The 21,333-nt window shown below is 43.3% G+C and overlaps 1 protein-coding gene across 3 annotated transcripts in view; it reads right to left on the bottom strand.

Annotated features, from left to right (window-relative positions):
• edc4 (enhancer of mRNA decapping 4) overlaps positions 1–21,333 on the bottom strand; it is a 36,780-nt gene that overhangs the window by 9,147 nt on the left and 6,300 nt on the right. For 2 of the 3 annotated variants that reach the window (XM_046307175.1, XM_046307193.1), the window contains exons 5-24: positions 8,711–8,897; positions 8,216–8,363; positions 7,974–8,078; positions 7,759–7,868; positions 7,535–7,642; positions 7,244–7,339; positions 7,009–7,108; positions 6,722–6,902; positions 6,538–6,604; positions 6,320–6,405; positions 6,012–6,202; positions 5,819–5,898; positions 5,574–5,709; positions 3,351–3,862; positions 3,132–3,233; positions 2,743–2,886; positions 2,597–2,654; positions 2,225–2,405; positions 426–581; positions 204–319 (exon numbers count right to left, since the gene is read on the bottom strand). In XM_046307175.1, coding sequence (XP_046163131.1) covers positions 204–319; positions 426–581; positions 2,225–2,405; positions 2,597–2,654; positions 2,743–2,886; positions 3,132–3,233; positions 3,351–3,862; positions 5,574–5,709; positions 5,819–5,898; positions 6,012–6,202; positions 6,320–6,405; positions 6,538–6,604; positions 6,722–6,902; positions 7,009–7,108; positions 7,244–7,339; positions 7,535–7,642; positions 7,759–7,868; positions 7,974–8,078; positions 8,216–8,363; positions 8,711–8,897 — 2,864 coding nt within the window. The remainder of the gene's footprint in view (positions 1–203; positions 320–425; positions 582–2,224; positions 2,406–2,596; positions 2,655–2,742; positions 2,887–3,131; positions 3,234–3,350; positions 3,863–5,573; positions 5,710–5,818; positions 5,899–6,011; positions 6,203–6,319; positions 6,406–6,537; positions 6,605–6,721; positions 6,903–7,008; positions 7,109–7,243; positions 7,340–7,534; positions 7,643–7,758; positions 7,869–7,973; positions 8,079–8,215; positions 8,364–8,710; positions 8,898–21,333) is intronic. The other variant, XM_046307183.1, reaches the window with a different exon arrangement.

The raw sequence follows: 21,333 nt of genomic DNA, 5'->3' as shown, positions 1-21,333 counted from the left end.
TGTGTGTCTTAGCTTTAAGCAAATGGGGTCATAATAGCTTATAGCCCCCATTGTTCAAAATATAGAGATACATTTTGTAGGAAGAAAACCAAAACCCCTGTCACAACTGCTATAAGCAAATATCAAAGGTAAGGCAACATAACGTGGTTCTATGAACTAAGCAGCGCATTTTTAAATCCCCCCCTGAATTTGTTGCCACTAACCTTTGACTTGACGACTTTGCTAACGTTCTCCTTCAGTGCTGCCTCCACAGCCGTCAGCTTAGCAGCGATGGTGTTATTCATCTGGGCAGTAACAGGCTCCAGACTCTTGATAATAGCTGTTTAGTAGCAAGGCCAAACATTTACTTCTCAGTGATTATACAGTTAACTTAATTTGATAAAAACTGTCGAATAAGTTAGGAAAAAGGAAGGAAGTGTACTGACTGGGAGGAACAGTTTTCTTCATCTCCTCTCGGAGAGTCTTGTCCAGACGGTTACACAGGGTGTTGTTGAGAGTTTGAGCCAGCTGCTGGGAGAGATGTTCCTGGATTTGCTGGTTACGGCTCTGTCCCTCTGCTAGGATTCTCTCCATTCTCCTCTCTGAGAAACACCGCCGGGTCAAGGATCAAACAGTGGGTGGATAAGGATGTGCTGCTGCTACAAAACAATGTTCTTAAAGATGCAATATGCAGAAATGGCTCTGGCATTTCCTGGTTGCTAAAACTAATAGTTAGCCTAATTTCAGTTTGTGTGACAAAATAAGCATATAAACCACTCAAATATTTTCCATAATCAAAGATATTATATTTTCAGCTGGTGTACAAAAACTGAAAGACGCAACATTTTTACTTGAGAACGAGAAGAATAGCAATAGCGCACATAGAAGCAATCTACTGCTTAGACTTGCTTTCAATGACAATGACAGACCAATAACTAATTTCTATGTGAATTTGGTCAGATTGCCCGAGAAGTTACATATTGCAGCTTTAAATTAGGCACCTTTCTAGATGTGAAAAGCATCTTTATTCATGTTAATTGAATTCCATTTAAACTACAATATCTGCATTCATAACGCTTCCCTATACACTACATGGCCAAAAGTATGAGGACACCTGCTCGTCGAACATCTCATTCCGAAATCATGGTTATTCATATGGTGTTGGTCCCCCCTTTGCTGCTAGAACAGCCTCTTCTGGAAAGGCTTTCCACTAGAGGTTGGAAAATTGCTGCAGGGACTTCCATTCAGCCACAAGAGCATTAGTGAGGTTAGGCACTGATGTTGGGCGATTAGGCCTGGCTCGCAGTCGGCGTTCCAATTCATCCAAAAGGTGTTTGATGGGGTTGAGGTCTGTGCAGTCCAAGTCAAATTGTTCCACACAGATCGACAAGCCATTTCTGTATGGACCTTTGTGCACAGGGGCATTGTCATTCTGAAACAGGAAAAGGCCATCCCCAAACTGTTACAACAAAGTTGGAAGCACAGAACCATCTAGAAAGTCATTGTATGCTGTAGCGTTAAGATTCCCCTTCACTGGAGCTAAAGAGCTTAGCCCGAACCATGAAAAACATCCCCAGACCATTATTCCTCTTCCACTAAACTTTACAGTTAGCACTATGCATTTGGGCAGGTAGCAAAATCCAGATTTGTCCATCGGTGAAGCATGACTCATCGCTCCAGAGAAAGCGTTTCCACTGCTCCCAAGTCCAATGGCTGCGAAACCTATTTCATGAAGCTTCCGACGAACAGTTCTTGTGCTGACGTTGCTTCCAGGGGCAGTTTGGAACGTTTGGAGGACAGATGATTTTTATACGCTATGCACTTCAGCAACGTTGGTGCCATTCTGTGAGCTTGTGTAGCCTACCACTTCACGGCTGAGCCGTTGTTGCTCATTAAAGTTTCCACTTAACAATAACAGCACTTACAGTTGACAGGGGCAGCTCTAGCAGGGCAGAAATTTGATGAACTGACTTGTTGGAAAGGTTGCATCCTATGACAGCACCACGTTGAAAGTCACTGAGCTCTTCAGTAAGGGCCACATTACTGCCAATGTTAATCTATGGAGACTGCATGGCTGTGTGCCAAATCTAATTTGAAAGAGTGTCCACATACTGATAGCCATGTAGTATAACTTGCAGTGATCATCTCATACAAAACTACATAATTTTCAATGGTACCACTACATAGGGAGGTCTAGGAGTTGGCACTGATTGTAATTTGTGACATGTCCCAGTTGTAAGGATACGTTCATGCTCCTGCTGGCTGACCATGACGTGCTCCACATGGGCTATGACAGAGCTCTGCACGGCGTCCATGTGGCCAGTCACTCTCTGCAGCAGCTCTAGCTGACTCTGACGGAGATCCGCTAGCTCCCTCTGCTGGTTACGCAGCAGCATCAGCAGCTCTTCCTGCACCTCAGGGTTCATCTGCAACAGGTTAGATCAGATTACACCATGGTGTCTAGGCAAACCAGGTAGAATGTATCATCTAATTATCAGGGAACAAATGGTATTGCTGAAAATGTATGCATAATGGAAACATCTTGGTGCCAGTATTATAATCACAACTTAAAGATAAAAAGTAAGTGAATCATATTCATTCAGCCATGATCACTTACCTGATGTTGATGGTTATGATGCTCAGGCTGCCTGGACTGAGAGGCATGAGATGCATCCCTAAAAAGAGAGAAGGCAAAGAGGCCATTAGACATGGATGTAAATATCAGAGAATAACATTGTGGTAACTGTCATGGTCATCACCCACCCGTCATCTTTTTTACTCTTCCTCTTGAGTTTAGGGGAGCCTCTGGGAGAGCTCTTCCACTCCTTCACTGGCAGTCTTTGAGACGACCTGGCTCCACAGTTCCCGGAGGACGACGCTAGACTGGCCACCTCGTCATCATGGTCACTGTGTGACAGGAAAACAAAGCAAGAGGAGTTTAAGTGCCCACAATAGGTGGTGATAATGGGTACACGGCATGGGTACAAAAAAACCTGTGCAGGTTTAAGATTAACATTAAATCTGAATTGAGAATACATTTAAATGAAAACTTTAATCAAGCATTGACTTCCAAAACACAGCAAATACTACATCCCTCCAGGACCAGGGCTATTGACAACGAAGGGGAAGTTCTAGAGATGCGACTATCTTACCTTTGTTCTGCACTGGCGTCCTGACTGTCATTCTGGGTTAAGTGGTAGGTGCGTCTGTGGTATGGAGAGGACATGTGTCTGTCCTTCATTTCCTCCCTTGAGCTAAAAGCAAGAAATACCATTTAAAACTAAAAAGCCGATTTGTGTAGGTTCTTCAGGTTGCATGCATAGGTAAAGACACTGTGTTTATGTCCACGCGTGTGTGTGAGACTGTCTTACCAGTCTCCTAGGCCGTTGTCCCGCAGGCTGTTGCGCGTTTCCCGTGTGATGTCGGGAGCTGCAGGCCAGGGGTGGCTTGTGTTGTTGTCAGAGCAGGAGGCAGCGGCGGCTGCAGCAGCATTCTCCTGTGTCAGGGCATTCTCCAGTAGTGAAGGAGTGTTACTGAGCCTCTGCTCCGCCTCCACTGCTCCAGCACCCAGCTCCAGGGTCAGGTGGCCGTGGTCAGAGTTGTTCCGGTTCCGTGGAGAGAGGTGGTGAAGGGCTGAGGCTGCTGAAGCCATGCTGTCTGTGTGGAGGGCTGGGAGAGTGTCTCGGGATTCAGCTCCAGACACAACCCCCAGGCTTCGCTGCAGCGTATCAGAGGCGATCTCAGGCATGTCCTGGGACATGGCCGTGGAGGCAGATGAGATGACGTCTGGAGAGCGAGCCAGGGTGGGAGAGGCATGCTGAATCAGCATAGGCTCAATGGCCTGTGGGTCCAGCGAGAGGGGCGGGTTTGGAGAGGGAAGCACCTGTAGAGGGCAGAATGGGTAGGTGAGGGGAACATGAGCATATGAGGAGTGGTGTTTTGTAGAGGTCGACTGATTATTGGAAGCCCAGAAAAAGCAGATACCGATTAAATCAGCCAATATTTTTTAAATGTATGTATTTGTAATAATGACCATTACAATAATATTTAATTAACACTTATTTTAACTTAATATAAATACATCAATCAAATCAATTTAGCCTCAAATAAATAAGTATTGCCAGTGTAACAGTATAGCTTCCGTCCCATTCCTCAGCCCTACCTGGGCTCGAACCAGGAACACAACGACCACCCTCGAAGCATCATAATCCATCGCTCCACAAAAGCCGCGGCCATTGCAGAGCAAGGGGAACAACTACTCCCAGTCTCAGAGCGAGTGACGTTTGAAACACTATTAGCATGAAAATGCTGTTTGAATGACTCCTTACGAGCATGCTGCCGACCATCGCTCAGTCAGACTGCTCTATCAAATCATAGACTTAGTTATAACATAATAACACACAGAAATACGAGCCTTTGGTCATTAATATGGTCGAATACGGAAACTATCATTTCGAAAACCAAATGTTTATTCTTTCAGTGAAATACGGAACCGTTCTGTATTTTATCTAACGGATGGCATCCAAGTCTAAATATTGCTGTTACACATTGAACAACCTTCAATGTCATAATTATGTACAATTCATTACGGTCTTTGTTAGGAATAAATGGTCTTCACACAGTTCGCAACGAGCCAGGCGGCCCAAACTGCTGCATATACCGACTGCTTGCACGGAAGGCAAGAGAAGTGACAATTTCCCTAGTTATAAGAAATTCATGTTAGCAGGCAATATTGACTAAAAATACAGGTTTAAAAAATATATACTTGTGTATTGATTTTAAAGAAAGGCTTTGATGTTTATGGGTAGGTACACATTGGTGCAACCACAGTGCTTTTTTCATGAATGCGTTTGTTAAATCATCACTCGTTTGGCGATTCGATGAGAAATTAACAGGCATTGATTATATGCAACGCAGGACACGCCAGATAAACTAGTAATACCATCAACCATGTGTAGTTAACTAGTGATTATGTTAAGATAGTTTTTTTATAAGATAAGTTTAATGCTAGCTAGCAACATAACTTGGCTTCTTGCTGCCCTCGCGTAACAGGTAGTCAGCCTGCCACGCAGTCTCCTCGTGGAGTGCAATGTAAGGCAGGTGGTTAGAGTGTTGGACTAGTAACCAGAAGGCTGCAAAAACCTGTCGTTCTGCCCCTGTACAAGGCAGTTAACCCATCGTTCCTAGGCTGTCATTGAAAGTAAGAATGTGTTCTTAACTGACTTGCCTCGTTAAATAAAGGTGTAAAATTATTTATTTTTTCAAATGAAATAAATAGGCTGCAATCGGTGTCCATAAATACCGATTGCTATGAAAACTTGGAATAGGTCCTAATTAAATCGGCCATTCCAATTAATCGGTCGACCTCTAGTCTCTTGTGGAAGAGGGTACATCTTTATGAGACAGCAGGGAAGACCAAAGTGGAACAAGGAGTAAGGATGATGTCACATATGACGGAGGGACGAGAGGTCTTGTAAGTTGACAAACACATGTTATGTTGGCCCCTCAGCCAATTGCGGCACACAATTCTGCATTCTAACCGCGTGAAATGACTGCGCTGTAGGTGCTAGCGTCCATGCAAGTGTGTGGCCTACCGGCATGTTGTCCCCTAGGCCTGAGATGAGAAGGGAGCTGGCTCTGGGGCTGCTGGTGCTCGCACTGAGGGTCAGACTGCTACTGCTGCTGCTCTCCACAGACATCTTGGAGTTCTGGGTCAGCTCCTCTCCTCCCCTGCAGACATTGACGTCAGAAGAGTCAGGGGATATCAAAGCACAATCTCTTTCCTTGTTCAGTCAATTATGAATTCCTTCCCTGTTATGCACCCTTTGAGTTGACCTACCTGGCGCCACTGTCAGAGTTGCTGGTCATGGCTGTCACAATTTTCAGGCTGCTGGCACTGCTGCCTGGGGAGGCTGGGACCTGGGAGAGAAGGGCAGAAATCAAGTTCAAAGCGCAATCAAGATCCAGGACTAATATCCCTCCCTTGGATATTCGCTAGCATTTTGATAGAGTAGTGAGGGAACTGGACATACTGAAGCACTGGGGGTCATGAAGGCGTCAGGGGTCATGAGCTTGGGCATAGCGGCGGAGCCAGTGGGGGACATGAAGTCAGCAGGAGCAGGAAGGGCGGGAATCTTCCGGAGATCATTTTGGGAGCCACATCCGGACTCCTTGTCAGAGCTCAAACCTTCCATGCTTATGTCTGTCAAGTGATCCGAAAAACCTAGAAAAGCACAAAGACCGATTAATACATGAAAATATGGGATAATGTTTCTAAAATCTTTTAAACTGAGTAAAGAATAGTTTTGGTTTATGACGACCAACGGTTCTCTTAACTCACCAAAGCCATCATTTGAGTGAGGCAGAAATGAGGGCGAGCCAGACCCAAGGTTTGGCTGGAACCAGATCTGCACATCTTGAAGAGACCTGTGGACAGAAGAATACATCTAAACACTAATACAGGTGTATGAAATGGGATACTAAAAACTGATTAAATGGTCACAATTTCAATGCAGACCTCTGCGTAAATATGATAATAGGACCTGAATGACAACTCACTTTGTGTGGACACAGTACAGCTTTATTTGGATTCCAGCTCTGGATTCCATTGGGCCCTGGATGCCCTCTAGAGATAACAGGAAGAAAAATACAAAAATTATACCCATGATAACACAGGGGTCAGACCAGCCCATCATTAGATTAGGTAGTAGCGGTAATCGGGATCCAAGAAGGTGACACCAACCTGCAGTCATACTCTCGCTCTCCTCATCTGGGGGGAGGACCTCTGTGTGGCGCAGGCGGCTGCGGCTGACGTCCTGAACACCAAAGCTGAGTACAGGGTGTGTGAGCAGGAACTCAGACACGGCTGTGAAGCTGGCATGGCCCTTCTCCTGGTCCTGCAACAACTCCATCACATACAACACCTAGAGGGACAAAACAAAACAGGGTTAATAACTCATCCTGATAGACAAAAAGGATTACAGTTGGTAGATAGATCATAGTGATATAGCAGGACACAGAAATTCTGACCTTTCTCTGTACGTCGCTGAGGATGAGGCATTCTGCAGAGAGGTCCAGGCTGGCCTTTAGACTGGGCAGGACTGAGGAGTTGAACGGGTCTGGAGAGAACCTGAAGGACATGGACTTAAATGTAAATGTAAATGCACATAGGCTATTGTTAAAACAGGTCCAGTAACGGCGGTATAAATGAGACAACTTGCAAAGCATGAAAGAGCAGTGAAAAACACAGGTAAAACAGTCAGACCTGATGGTCTGCAGGCAAGTCCATGACACTGTGCACCACATCTTCAGCTCCTGGTTCTGATCAGCTCCAGTAATCAGAAAGCGCCAGAATGGAACACTAGAAAGGAAAAAGAGGGGGTCTAACAAATCTCTCATCGGTCCTCAAGAGTAAATTACACTGATTGCATTGGGTAATGCTCTAAAAATCCATACATCTATGTAATCCTGGGTAACCAAATGTCACTTTCGCTAAATACTCAACACCTGTTCAGCTAAAGACGTACAGCAGCAGAAGAGAACAGTAGGGACTTACTCTGGGTCCTGTTTCTTGTGGTTGTCACAGAACAGCAGGCAGGAGAGGGGGTTCCCATTGTGGGGCTGCCACTCATGCAGACATCTGTGAAAGAAGCCGGGGAGAGGACTTCACAGAGGAAAGTAAAAGTAACCATAGAGATACAGACGGAAAGGAATTGCAAGAAACTGGAATTTTAATATAAATATTATATTATAAAAGAGTAATATTGAGTCAAGATCTACCTTGGCTGGTCCTGTCCTTCAATGTAGATTTGCCAGAATTTTACATAACCATCATGACTGGCTGTGGCCAAGACTGTGCCATCTGGAGACAGGGCACCTTCACTTATACGCTGGAGAAAAACACCACCCAAAACTAAATTTCCACACTAAAAACCAGTCTGTAATTAAGTGCTTTCCATACTGGAAACAGACAATGTGATTACTAAATGCCCTACCTCGGTATGTCCTTTTATGGTTATAACGCCGTCCTTCAGGTCAGTGGCATCTACTGGCCAGGTGCTATTGTTGCTGCGGAGGATCTCCAGATCCCACACCTCAGCCTGGGGAGAAAATACAGGACAATCAGCAAAAGGGAGGCAGTGAATTAAAAAGATAGTACAAAGGGACGAGGAGGAAGAGTTTGTCTGAGACATGGGTAAATACATAAGTCTGATTGTGTCCAATAGGGCATACATACTCTGTCTTCATGCAGCAGGGCCAGGGTCTGGCTAGCATCCTCAGGGTTCTCTTCATTGTCCTCTAGGATGAAAGGACACCAGATCAACCTCCTATTGGAGTTTAGAGGTGTGTCTTCAGGCCTCCGGATGTGGACAACCACTTGATCCCTGAGAAGCATGTGGGTTAAGGTGTGTAACACCGCAGCTGTACACCACAGGATGTCGGTGACACCTTAAATGGGGAGGACGTACTCGTGGTAATGGCTTAAGCGGAATGTTATCAAATGCATCCAACACATGGTTTTCATGCGTTTGATGCCATTCCGTTCGCTCCAGCCATTATGAGCCATACTCCCCTCAGCAGCCTCCACTGCTGTACACATATCACAAAGTACTTTTAAAAATGGTCAAAACCAGGTAAAATGTATTGTTAATTTATTTCACTTAACCTTTAACTACACGAAGCAGTAAGTGACCAACTGAAGTGTAATTATTGGGCAGAATGAAGAGGATACTGGATCTTGCTGCTGTGGCAGGTGAGCTGCCAGATGACCAGGTTGCCAGCTTCATCAACACATCCCAGCAGGGTGGAGTCCAGATGGGCGAAGGCCAGGTCTGTGACTGCACCAGTGAAGCCCTTCAGCAGGGTGCGCTCGGCGGAGCCCAGGCTCAACACACGGATCATGGCCTGGTTGTTTGCTCCTGTACACAAGTACAAAACCTGAGTTTGCGAGCAAACTTCAGTCACATTCTGAATCAATCTGGATCTGTTGGTTTTACATGAAAAGCTTAGGCAGAGTTAAATACCCAGTGTTTGACTTGGGTGGACCGAAGCGGAGTACCGGCACCTCAAATTTGTTACGACTTGACCTCAAGCATCTCTTATAGAATACTAGCTCAAAAGTATGTTGGCGCTCCTGCACCTAAATATAAAGTATGAGTGTGGGCATGTTGTTTGTAATTCTCTCATCACTATGATGTTGATTAAGTGCTTTAAATGACATAGGGAAATCAATACAGATAAATGAATAGATCACAGGGGTCTTGGCAGTCACACTCGGGTCGGGCAATATTATGATAGAATCGTCTATATAAAGATGATTGACAGCCATTGTCAATGGTGACGACATCGTGATGTGACAGACGATAGTTTGATTGGCGCCACCCAAGCAAAGCAAAATGACAAGTCAATCTTGCTCTCTCTGACACCATCTTGTCTACCCGTTAAAAAAAAAAGTATTCTATAATCCTCCTTCTCAGCACTCTCCATTCAATAGGCCATGAATGTGACTGAAGGATATGTTTTGTTTTATGCATGGCTTTCTCACAATGAAACAACGAACGTAACAGAATTCCATCTTAAAATGCTATTAGAATAGCCTAAAAATGTAAGGTAGCCAGAGGTTTAATAATAAGAGAACGTAACGACTGTTCCCTGATGGAAGGAAACGAGATACAAGTCACACGCTTGCGACTTAGGTTGAAAGATCTACAATCACGCCTGATAAGGCAAATTAAATCTGCGCTTCACAAAATGGTGTTATACCTCGTTTCCCCTCCTTCAGGGAACATTAGTTATAGAACATATCAACTTTGGTACAACATACTATGGGGGAATATGATCCCGCCCCAAGCCGACCACAACTGATACTAAATGAAAACAGCCAATGGTAAACCACCGAGACCTGACCCTGCCAGATGCGGAAGTCTGGGTATTGCCCAGACTAGAGGTTGACCGATTAAATCGGCATGGCCAATTCATTTGGGCCGATTTCAAGTTTCCATAACGATCTGTATTTTTGGATGTCGATTACATTGCACTCCGAGGACACTGCGTGGCAAGATGACCATCTGTTACACAAGTGCAGCAAGGTAAGTTGCTAGCTGGCATTAAACTTATCTTATGGGTGATAATTTAACTGCATTCGTGAAAAAAGCACTGTCGTTGCACCAATGTACCTAACCATAAACATCAATACCTTTCTTAAAATCAATACACAAGTATATATATATTTTTAAACTTGAATATTTAGTTAAGAAATTAATGTTAGCACACAATATTAACTAGGGAAATTGTGCCACTTCGCTTGCGTTCTGTGCAAGCCCGAGTCAAGGTTTTCAAAATTATTATTTTTACCATATTAATGATCTACGGCTCGTATTTCCGTGTGTTTATTATATTATAATCAAGTCTATGATTTGATAGAGCAGTCTGACTGAGCGGTGTTAGGCAGCAACAGGCTCGTAAGCATTCATTCAAACAGGACTTTCCTGCGTTTGCACTGTTTATGTTTATGACTTCAAGCCTATCAACTCCCGAGATTAGGCTGGCAATGCTAAAGTGCCTATAAGAACATCCAATAGTCAAAGATATGAAATACAAATGGTAGTGAGAAATAGTCCTATAATTCCTATAATAACCTCAACCTAAAACTTCTTACCTGGGAATATTGAAGACTCATGTTAAAAGGAACCACCAGCTTTCATATGTTCTCATGTTCTGAGCAAGAAACTTAAACATGAGCTTTTTCTAACACTGTTTTTGCATTATTTAAACCAAATTGAAATGTCTCATTATTTATTTGAGACTAAATGGATATTTATGTATTATATTAAGTTCAAATGAAATAGTGTATAGTGTTCATTGTTCATTCAGTATTACATGCATACATCTAAAAAAAAAAAAGGGCCGATAAATCGCATTTACTTTTTTGGTCGTCCAATAAAAACGGTAACGGCATTGAAAAATCATAATCGGTCGACCTCAAGCCCAGACAGCGAGCTGCCTTGTGACTGTGGCCTACACTGGCAGCAGTGACATCAAAGCAATAAAATCTTACTAAAAAGAGTGTGTTGACGCTTAACTCGCAGCGGCACAAATATCTCCTATAGTCAACCCTTTAAACAACTCCCAAGACGAGGCATAAAGAGAAATAGCTTATATGGAGGAGATAGCCATGAATTTCTGGGCGGCGGCCGCATGCGGACGCAGCGTCACCTTAATGGCCTGGGGCCCAACAGGGGTTCCTCCTGGATAAAAGATCAGCAGTCGTGATCACCTTTTGGGATACAAGTCTGCCCATAGGAGCCACCTGACAATAGCAGAGGGTCCCACCACTGAAGCCACTGGCGTAGGCTGCGAAAAGCGTCCAGGTTGAGTGGCTAGAACTTAGCATTGTAAGGGCAGCATCAACAATTACAGGAACGACTTCCATCACAGATGATGTCATCGTAAGTAGGGCATAGGCACTGGTGAAAATGCAGGGTGTGATCCAGATGAAATTTGACTAAGCAGGGCTGGAACCTGGACACCCCTCTGTGCTGATAGAAAAGTGTGATATGCGAGTGAGCTCAAGACGCAGAAAGTCAGACATCGTTTTCTGATTTCTTATGTAGCCTAGAAACTGACTATGGGACAGTAGTATTGGTGTGTAACACTGCTTGCCCCCTAGACTCTGCTGCCACCAAGCAATCTGCTGTAATAGCCGGTGGTTTGTGAGCATTCAGAGGTTGTAGATGGAGGTGCTTGCTGAGGGCACGTAGGTCTGGAATAAGATGCAAAGTCATATCCCTTTTCGGGCCCAGAAAAAAAACCAGCTATAGCAGCTGTCCTGGATCTCCAACATAGAAACTAATCAGATATCCTCTAGTCTCCAGAACCAGGCAATTTCCTCCCTCAAAACAGGCACTGTGGCCTCTGTAATAGCAATTAACACAGGTAACCCAGTATTGCGTCTTCAATATTATTCTACAATGTAGAAAATAAAAACACTTGAATGAGTAGGTTTTCAAACTTGACTGGTACATAGATTTTATGTCACCCCCACTTCTAAAACAAAAGTTGCACCCCTGATAAAAAAAAATTACCTTGAATTCCTACTTTGGGGCGAATATAATTTATATGACATACATGATTTTTAGTTAACTCGTAAATATTAGCCTACAGCAAAGTGTGTTTAAATCATTTCTAACTTGTTAATTTCTGCTAGTTAGTCTTTGCTACCATGTGGGTTTTAGCTTGCTTGAGCCTGTAACTGAGTGTTAATTCACCTATTTCCATACAGGTTTCATTTTAAACATTTATCTTACAAATTAGTTGTTTAATCTAACGGTTTAACTATTTATCTGTACATGGAATAGTATTTGTTGATTTTACCATTTTTTCTAATCTATACAGGAAAATGCCATCGGCACTATCTGATGTGTGGAGACATTTCACTGCAGCTAACGTAGAAGGAAGAGCTGTGTACATTTGCAAATACTGTGCCAAATCATGTGTGAAGAATAAAACAGAATCATCTGGACAAGTGCATAAAGTTCTCTCGGCGGTCACAAACTCTGACAAAAGTCCCTCTACTTCTATTCAAGGTGAAAATAATGAATCAGACACCTTATCGATAGCAACAGCTCATGGTCCTCCTGGAATCAGAAGTTTCTTTTGACTCAATGAACATAGTCAGAGAAATGTTGATGAATGTCTTGCTTAAGCTATGTATGCAACTGGTTTACCTCTGATGCTCACAGGCAATGTGTATTGGAAGGGATTTTATGTTCATTGCCCAGCATACATCCCTCCAACCAGAATGCTTTATCTTCTCATTTGCTGGATGCAGAGTTCAAGTGAAGGTTAAGCAAATCATAGAGAAAGCAGACTGTATTGCAATCATCTCCAATGGGTAATCAGATGTTTGTGGGCAAGGAATAATTAACTACATCTCCATTGCAGATGAGCTGAAGGCAGTCATCAACGACCTTGGACCACAGAAGGTATTTGTACTGGTGACAGACAATGCTGCAAACAGGAAGGCTGCTTGGTCTAAAGTAGAGGTGTCCACCTTCACGTCACACTCATTGGATGTGCTGCTCATGTATCGAATCTGCTCCTCAAGGACATCATGGCACTGAAAACAATGGATACACTCTACAAGAGAGCCAAGGAAATGGTTAGGTAAGCGAAGGGTCATCAAGTTATAGCAGCAATCTACCTCACCAAGCTAAGTGAGAAGAATAAGAGCAGCACATTGAAGATGCCCAGAAAATACCCGTTGGGGCGGTGTTGTCATCATGTTTGACAGTATCCTGGAGGGAAAGGAGTCTCTCCAAGAAATGGTCATATCATAGTCTGCCGAAATGGACAGCCCCATCAAGAGGATCCTCCTGGATGACGTATTTTGAGAGAGAGTGGTGGAAATCTATAGCAGTAGCCATTGTACGTATTGAGGAAGACAATGCCATCCTGTCTGACGTTCAGACTCCACTTGCAGATGTAAGGGAAGAAATCCGTACTGCCCTGCCCATTTCATTGTTGCTGCAAGCAGAGGAAACTGCAGTTTTGAAATACATAAAAAAAGTTAAGAATTCTGCCTGAAGCCCATACACGCAGCGTATATGTTGGACCCCAAGTATGCTGGCAAGAGCATCCTGTCTGATGCAGAGATCAACAAGGCATATGGCATTATCACTACCGTGTCTCGCCACCTTGGCCTGGATGAGGGCATGGTTCTTGGCAGTCTGGCGAAGTACATTTCCAAGCAAGGGCTTTGGGATGGAGATGCAATATGGAAGTCGTGCCAACATATTTCAGCCACCTGGTGGAAGAGACTTTGTGGATCTGAGGCTCATTCCCCTGTTGCCTCCATCATCCTCCAAATCCGACTAAATCATTTTACAGATTGAGCGATACAATGGATCATTGGGGATCATTCAATATTCCATTTGTTTTGTTGTTCAGTGAAATCATCCCATGTGAAGAGTCAACTCATAATTCAGATTTTTATTTTCTTTTGGAAGGATTGAATAATTTCCAATGGAAAACACATCTACATTTAAAAATGGTATTAGTATTAATTTGCATACATTCCTGTTAATTCCCACAGAAAATTTTCCCCTCTGAATATTCCCCAAGCCATAAAACACCCTTCTACCCTCACACTGCACCCAGATGCACCCAGAATGTCAGCTTCAATTTATGAGCAGCAATGTGTATAGACAGGCGTGCGTTGTTATTATTAGCTGTGTTTTTCAATAATGAGGAATAATTCACTTTCTCTGGTCATAGGAGCAACATGAATTTGTTGAGTCAGAAATAATGTGTAATCCTTCAGTTAAGCCAAATATTTAAGAGAATCACATTTTAGCCCCCTCTCTCAACACCCACAACCTCTCCTCTTGTACTTCTCTGCCTGTGTGTGCGCTGTTTCTGTGGCTAAATTGGCAACATTGTTTTTTGGTCAGCCTTTGTAGAGGGAGAGAAGTGAGGGACAGTCTGACGGTAAAATTAAGTACATTACTTAAATTTATGCTCACTCAACTGCCATCATGTGCGCGCCACAAAGACACACAGGTTGTGCTCCTCCACCAGAAAGAAACATTGGAAAATACTTGCCATTGCCTGCACTTAGCCTCTGCCCAGGTTTTCCAAAACATTATCGTTCGTCATGATACTGCAGTCGATTTCGCGCTTTTGACCTCTTAATTTTTGGGGCAATAGCAACTTATATCACAATCTTTTGTGGACATGATAGTGATAGGACATAGCCAAACCCTAAGTTATAGACTAAAGCAAAGATAAATCAAATCAAACTACTTCAAAACCAATGTTAATCAAACAAAGAAATGCATGTTCCTGTAACCTTGGCAACACCAGGCTATTTTTGTATCTTTTTTTGGCTGACAGAAAGCTACACTACATTACCAAAAGTATGTGGACACCTGCTTGGCAAACATCTTATTCCAAAATCATGGGCATTAATACAGAGTTGGTCCTCCACTCTTCTGGGAAGGCTTTCCACTAGATATTGCATAAGTGACGTCAGACAATTAGGCCTGATGTTCCAATTCATTCCAAAAGTACACCCCAGATAGATACTACAACTGCGTCTGCGCAGACACAGATGGCCACTTCGCGTTCTTAGGAAACTATGCATTATTTAGTTGTTTTTTGATGTATTATTTCTTACATTGTTACCCCAGGAAATCTTATGTCTTATTACATACAGCCAGGAGGAACTATTGGATATAACAGCAACGTTAATTTACCAACATTACGAACAGGAATAGGACTTTCCCGAAGCGGATCCTCTGTTTGGTCCACCACCCAGGACAAAGGATCAGAACCCAGCAGGCAACCCAAAACAATGGCGCAGCAGAAGGGGCAGAAGGAGCGGTCTTCTGGTCAGGCTCCATAGACGGGCACTTTACCCCACGCTCCCGAGTATACTACTCGCCAATGTCCAGTCTCTTGACAACAAGGTAGACGAAATCAGAGCAAGAGTTGCATTCCAGAGTGACATCAGAGATTGTAACGTTCTTGTTTCAGGGAAACATGGCTCACTCGGGATACGTTATCAGAGTCGGTAGCCACCTGGTTTCTTCACGCTGACAGAAACAAACATCTCTCCGGTAAGAAGAAGGGCGGGGGTGTATGCCTTATGCTTAACGAGTCGTGGTGTGATCGTAACAACATACAGGTACTCAAGTCCTTTTGTTCACCTAACCTAGAATTCCTTACAATCAAATACCGACCGCATTATGTACCAAGAGAAATCTGTTCGATTATAATCAGTCATGTACACCCCTTCCCCCCCAAGCAGGCACCATGACGGCCTTGAAAGAACTTCATTGGACTCCATGCAAACTGGAAACCACATATCCTGAAGCTGCATTTATTGTAGTTGGGGATTTTAACAAGGCAAATCTGAAAACGAGGCTCACTAAATTTTATCAGCACATAGAATGCTCGACCCGGGATGGAAAAATTCTGGATCATTGTTATTCTAACTTCCGCGACGCATACAAAGCCCTCCCTTGTCCTCCTTTCAGCAAATCTGACCACGGCTCCATTTAGTTGCTACAGGCTGTATAGACAGAAACTAAAACAGGAAACACCTGTGCTCAGGTCTGTTCAACGCTGGTCTGACCAATCTGATTCCACGCTTCAAGATTGCGTCGATCAATTGGACTGGGATATGTTCTGGATAGCATCGAACAACATTGATGTACACCGATTCAGTGAGCGAGTTTATTAGCAAGTGCATCAGTGATGTTGTACCCACAGAAACAATGAAAACATTCCACAACCAGAAACTGTGGATTGATGACAGCATTCGCGCAAAACTGAAAGCTTGAATCACTGCTTTTAATCAGGGCAAGATGACCGGAAACATGACTGAATACAAACAATGTAGCTATTCCCTCCGCAATGCAATCAAACAAGCTAAGTGTTAGTATAGAGACAAAGTAGTCACAATTCAACGGCTCAGACACGAGAGGTATGTGGCAGGGTCTACAGTCAATCAAAACAAGCCCCGTCACAGACCACGATGTCTTGCTCCCAGACAACCTAACAACTTCTTTGCTCACTTTGAGGACAATACAGTGCCACTTTACAAGGCCCGCTACCAAAACCTGAAGACTCTCCTTCACCGCAGCCAACGCGAGTGAAACATTTAAACATTAACCCTCGCAGGGCTGCCGGCCCAGACTGCATCCCTAGCCTCGTCCTCAAGTTTGCGCAGACCAGCTGGCTGCGTTTACAGACATATTCAATCAATCCCTATCCCAATCTACTGTTCCCACATGCTTCAAGGGGACCACCATTGTTCCTGTTCCCAAGAAAGCTAAGGTAACTGAGCTAAACGACCATCGCCCAGTAACACTCACTTCCGTCATCATGAAGTGCTTTGAGAGACTAGTCAAGGATCATATCACCTCCACCCTACCTGACACCCTAGACCCACTCCAATTTGTTTTCCGCCACCAGGTGGTGAGGGTAGGAAACAACATCTCCACCCCGCTGATCCTCAACACCGGAGCCCCACAAGGGTGCGTTATCAGCCCTCTCCTGTACTCCCTGTTCAACCATGACTGTGTGGCCATGCATGCCTCCAACTCAATCATCAAGTTTGCAGACAACACTACAGTGGTAGGCTTGATCACCAACAACGACGACGAGACGGCCTACAGGGAGGAGGTGAGGGCCCTCGGAGTGTGGTGTCAGGAAAATAACCTCTCATTCAACAAAACAAAGGAGATGATCGTGGACTTCAGGAAACAGCAGAGGGAGCATCCCCCTATCCACACTGACGGGACAGTAGTGGGGAAGGTGGAAATTTTAAGTACCTCGGCGTACACATCACGGACAAACTGAATTGGTCCACTCACACAGACAGCGTTGGGAAGAAGGTGCAACAGCGCCTCTTCAAGACAGGAGCCTGAAGAAATTTGGCTCGTCACCAAACACACTCAAACTTTTACAGATGCACAATCGAGAGAGTCCTGTCGAGCTGCATCACCGCCTGGTACGGCAACTGCTCCGCCCACAAATAGTGTAAATAGTGTACTATATACCATCTAACCTATGCCGTTCGGCCATCGCTCATCCATATATTTATGTATACATATTCTTCTTCATTCCTTTACACTTGTGTGTGTATATAAGGTAGTTGCTGTGAAATTGTTAGATTATATTTTAGATATTACTGCATGGTCCGAACTAGAAGCACTAGCATTCCGCTACACTCACATTAACATCTGCTAACCATGTGTATGTGACCAATAAGATTTGATGGGGTTAAGGTCAGGGCTCTGTGTAGGCTAAAAAGTCAACAAACCATTTCTGTACGGACTTCGCTTTGTGCCAGAGGGCATTGTCATGCTGAAACAGGAACGGGCCTTCCCCAAACTGTTGCCAAAGCTGGAAATACAGAATCGTCTAGAATGTTATTGTATGCTGTAGCGTTAAGATTTCCCTTCACTGGAACTAAGGGGCCGAGACACAACAACGAAAAACAGCTTCAGACCATTATTACACCCATCCAACCAATGCTTTACATTGCGCGTGGTGATCTTAAGCTTGTGAGCTGCTGCTCAGCCATGACTCGACTAACCTGTGGCCCCGCACATTGACTCTGTACCCGTACCACCTGTATATAGCCTTGTTACTGTTATCTTATTGTTGCCCTAATCATTTGTTATTTTTCTATTTTCTAGATTTTTTAAAAACTTCAGTTTGAGTAAATACTTACACATTGTTCTTCAAATTGCATAGTCAGTCAAAACCTCTTGGGGCTAGGGGGCAGAATTTTCACTTTTGGATAAATAGCGTGCCCAATTTCAACTTCCTGCTACTCATGCCAAGAATATAAGATATATTATTCATAAATTTGGATAGAAAACACTGAAGTTTCTAAAACTGCTTGAATCATGTCTGAGTATAACAGAACTTATGTAGCAGGCAAAACCCTGAGGACTAACGGTTCAGAAATATATATATATAGCCTTGCGAAAGTATTCGGCCCCCTTGAATTTTGCGACCTTTTGCCACATTTCACGCTTCACACATAAAAATATAAAACTGTATTTTTTTGTGAAGAATCAACAACAAGTGGGACACAATCATGAAGTGGAACGACATTTATTGGATATTTCAAACTTTTTTAACAAATCAAAAACTGAAAAATTGGGCGTGCAAAATTATTCAGCCCCTTTACTTTCAGTGCAGCAAACTCTCTCCAGAAGTTCAGTGAGCATGTCTGAATGATCCAATGTTGACCTAAATGACTAATGATGATAAATACAATCCACCTGTGTGTAATCAAGTCTCCGTATAAATGCACCTGCACTGTGATAGTCTCAGAGGTCCGTTAAAAGCGCAGAGAGCATCATGAAGAACAAGGAACACACCAGGCAGGTCCGAGATACTGTTGTGAAGAAGTTTAAAGCCGGCTTTGGATACAAAAAGATTTCCCAAGCTTTAAACATCCCAAGGAGCACTGTGCAAGCGATAATATTGAAATGGAAGGAGTATCAGACCACTGCAAATCTACCAAGACCTGGCCGTCCCTCTAAACTTTCAGCTCATACAAGGAGAAGACTGATCAGAGATGCAGCCAAGAGGCCCATGATCACTCTAGATGAACTGCAGAGATCTACAGCTGAGGTGGGACACTCTGTCCATAGGACAACAATCAGTCGTATATTGCACAAATCTGGCCTTTATGGAAGAGTGGCAAGAAGAAAGCCATTTCTTAAAGATATCCATAAAAAGTGTTGTTTAAAGTTTGCCACAAGCCACCTGGGAGACACACCAAACATGTGGAAGAAGGTGCTCTGGTCAGATGAAACCAAAATTGAACTTTTTGGCAATAATGCAAAACGTTATGTTTGGCGTAAAAACACAGCCCATCACCCTGAACACACCATCCCCACTGTCAAACATGGTGGTGGCAGCATCATGGTTTGGGCCTGCTTTTCTTCAGCAGGGACAGGGAAGTTGGTTAAAATTGATGGGAAGATGGATGGAGCCAAATACAGGACCATTTTGGAAGAAACCCTGATGGAGTCTGCAAAAGACCTGAGACTGGGACGGAGATTTGTCTTCCAAGAAGACAATGATCCAAAACATAAAGCAAAATCTACAATGGAATGGTTCAAAAATAAACATATCCAGGTGTTAGAATGGCCAAGTCAAAGTCCAGACCTGAATCCAATCGAGAATCTGTGGAAAGAACTGAAAACTGCTGTTCACAAATGCTCTCCATCCAACCTCACTGAGCTCGAGCTGTTTTGCAAGGAGGAATGGGAAAAAATTTCAGTCTCTCGATGTGCAAAACTGATAGAGACATACCCCAAGCGACTTACAGCTGTAATCACAGCAAAAGGTGGCGCTACAAAGTATTAACTTAAGGGGCTGAATAATTTTGCACGCCCAATTTTACAGTTTTTGATTTGTTTAAAAAAGTTTGAAATATCCAATAAATGTCGTTCCACTTCATGATTGTGTCCCACTTGTTGTTGATTCTTAAAAAAATACAGTTTTATATCTTTATGTTTGAAGCCTGCAATGTGGCAAAAGGTCGCAAAGTTCAAGGGGGCCGAATACTTTCGCAAGGCACTGTATGTATATATATATATATATATATATATATTTTTTTTTTTTGCCTCACTCTGTTCCCTGAGTTGTCATTGCCCAGGGATATTTTTTAGGAACGTGTTTTCAGTTCCTACTGCTTCCACTGGATGTCACCAGTCTTTGGAATTTGGTTGAGGTTATTACTTTGTGCAGTGAATAAGTAGGCCAACTAGGAACTGGGTAACACTTTTGTGAGTTGCGCAAGACGTGAAAAGTATCGCTGGTTTGTTTTCATTCCTGTATTGAACACAGATTGCCCAGTCTACAATTTGATAGATTATTAACGTTAAAATACCTAAAGTTGTATTACAAAAGTAGTTTGAAATATTTTGGCAAAGTTTATAGGCAACTTTTGAAATATTTTGTAGTGACATTACGTTTTTTGTAAGCTGTTTTTTTCTGGATCAAACACGCTTTATAAATGTACATTTTGGATATATATATATGGACGGAATTAATCAAACAAAAATACCAATTGTGATGTTTATGGGACATATTGAAGTTCCAACAAAAGAAGCTTGTCAAAGGTAATGCATGTTTTATATTTTACTTCAGCGTTTTGTGTAGCGCCTGAAGGGTTGAAATATGCTAACCCCTTTGTTTACTGCTGGTGTTATCATCAGATAATAGCTTCTTATGCTTGACCGAAAAGCATTTTAAAAATCTGACATGTTGGCTGGATTCACAACGAATGTAGCTTTAATTGAGTATCTTACATGTGTGATTTTTATAGTATTTTATTTGAATCTGGCGCTCTGCATTTTCCCTGGCAATTGGCAAGTTGAGACATTTGCGTCCCGCCTATCCCAAAGAGGTTTTAAGGGCTTTTAAGTAAGCATTTCACTGACATGTTGTATTCGGCGCATGTACAAATACAATTTGATTTAACTGCGGCTGAGCCGTTGCTGCTCCTAGAAGTTTCCACTTCGCAATAAAAGCACTTGCAATTGATCGTAGCAGCTCTAGCAGGGCAGAAATTTGACTAACTAACATGTTGGAAAGGTGGCATCCCATGTCAGTGCCACATTGAAATTTACTGAGCTCTTCAGTATGGGCCATTCTATTGCCATTGTTTGTCTATGGAGAATGCATGGCTGTGTGGTCGATTCTATATACCTGCCAGCAATGGGGCTGCAGAGTAGCCTAGTGGTTAGAGCGTTGGACAAGTTACCGGAAGGTTGCGAGTTCAAACCCCCGAGCTGAAAAGGTACAAATCTGTCATTCTGC

This window comes from Oncorhynchus gorbuscha, linkage group LG02 (assembly GCF_021184085.1).
Source record: "Oncorhynchus gorbuscha isolate QuinsamMale2020 ecotype Even-year linkage group LG02, OgorEven_v1.0, whole genome shotgun sequence".
Lineage (NCBI taxonomy): Eukaryota > Metazoa > Chordata > Actinopteri > Salmoniformes > Salmonidae > Oncorhynchus > Oncorhynchus gorbuscha.
Note: the sequence above shows the minus strand (reverse complement) of the source record. Positions and strands in the feature narration are given on the sequence as shown.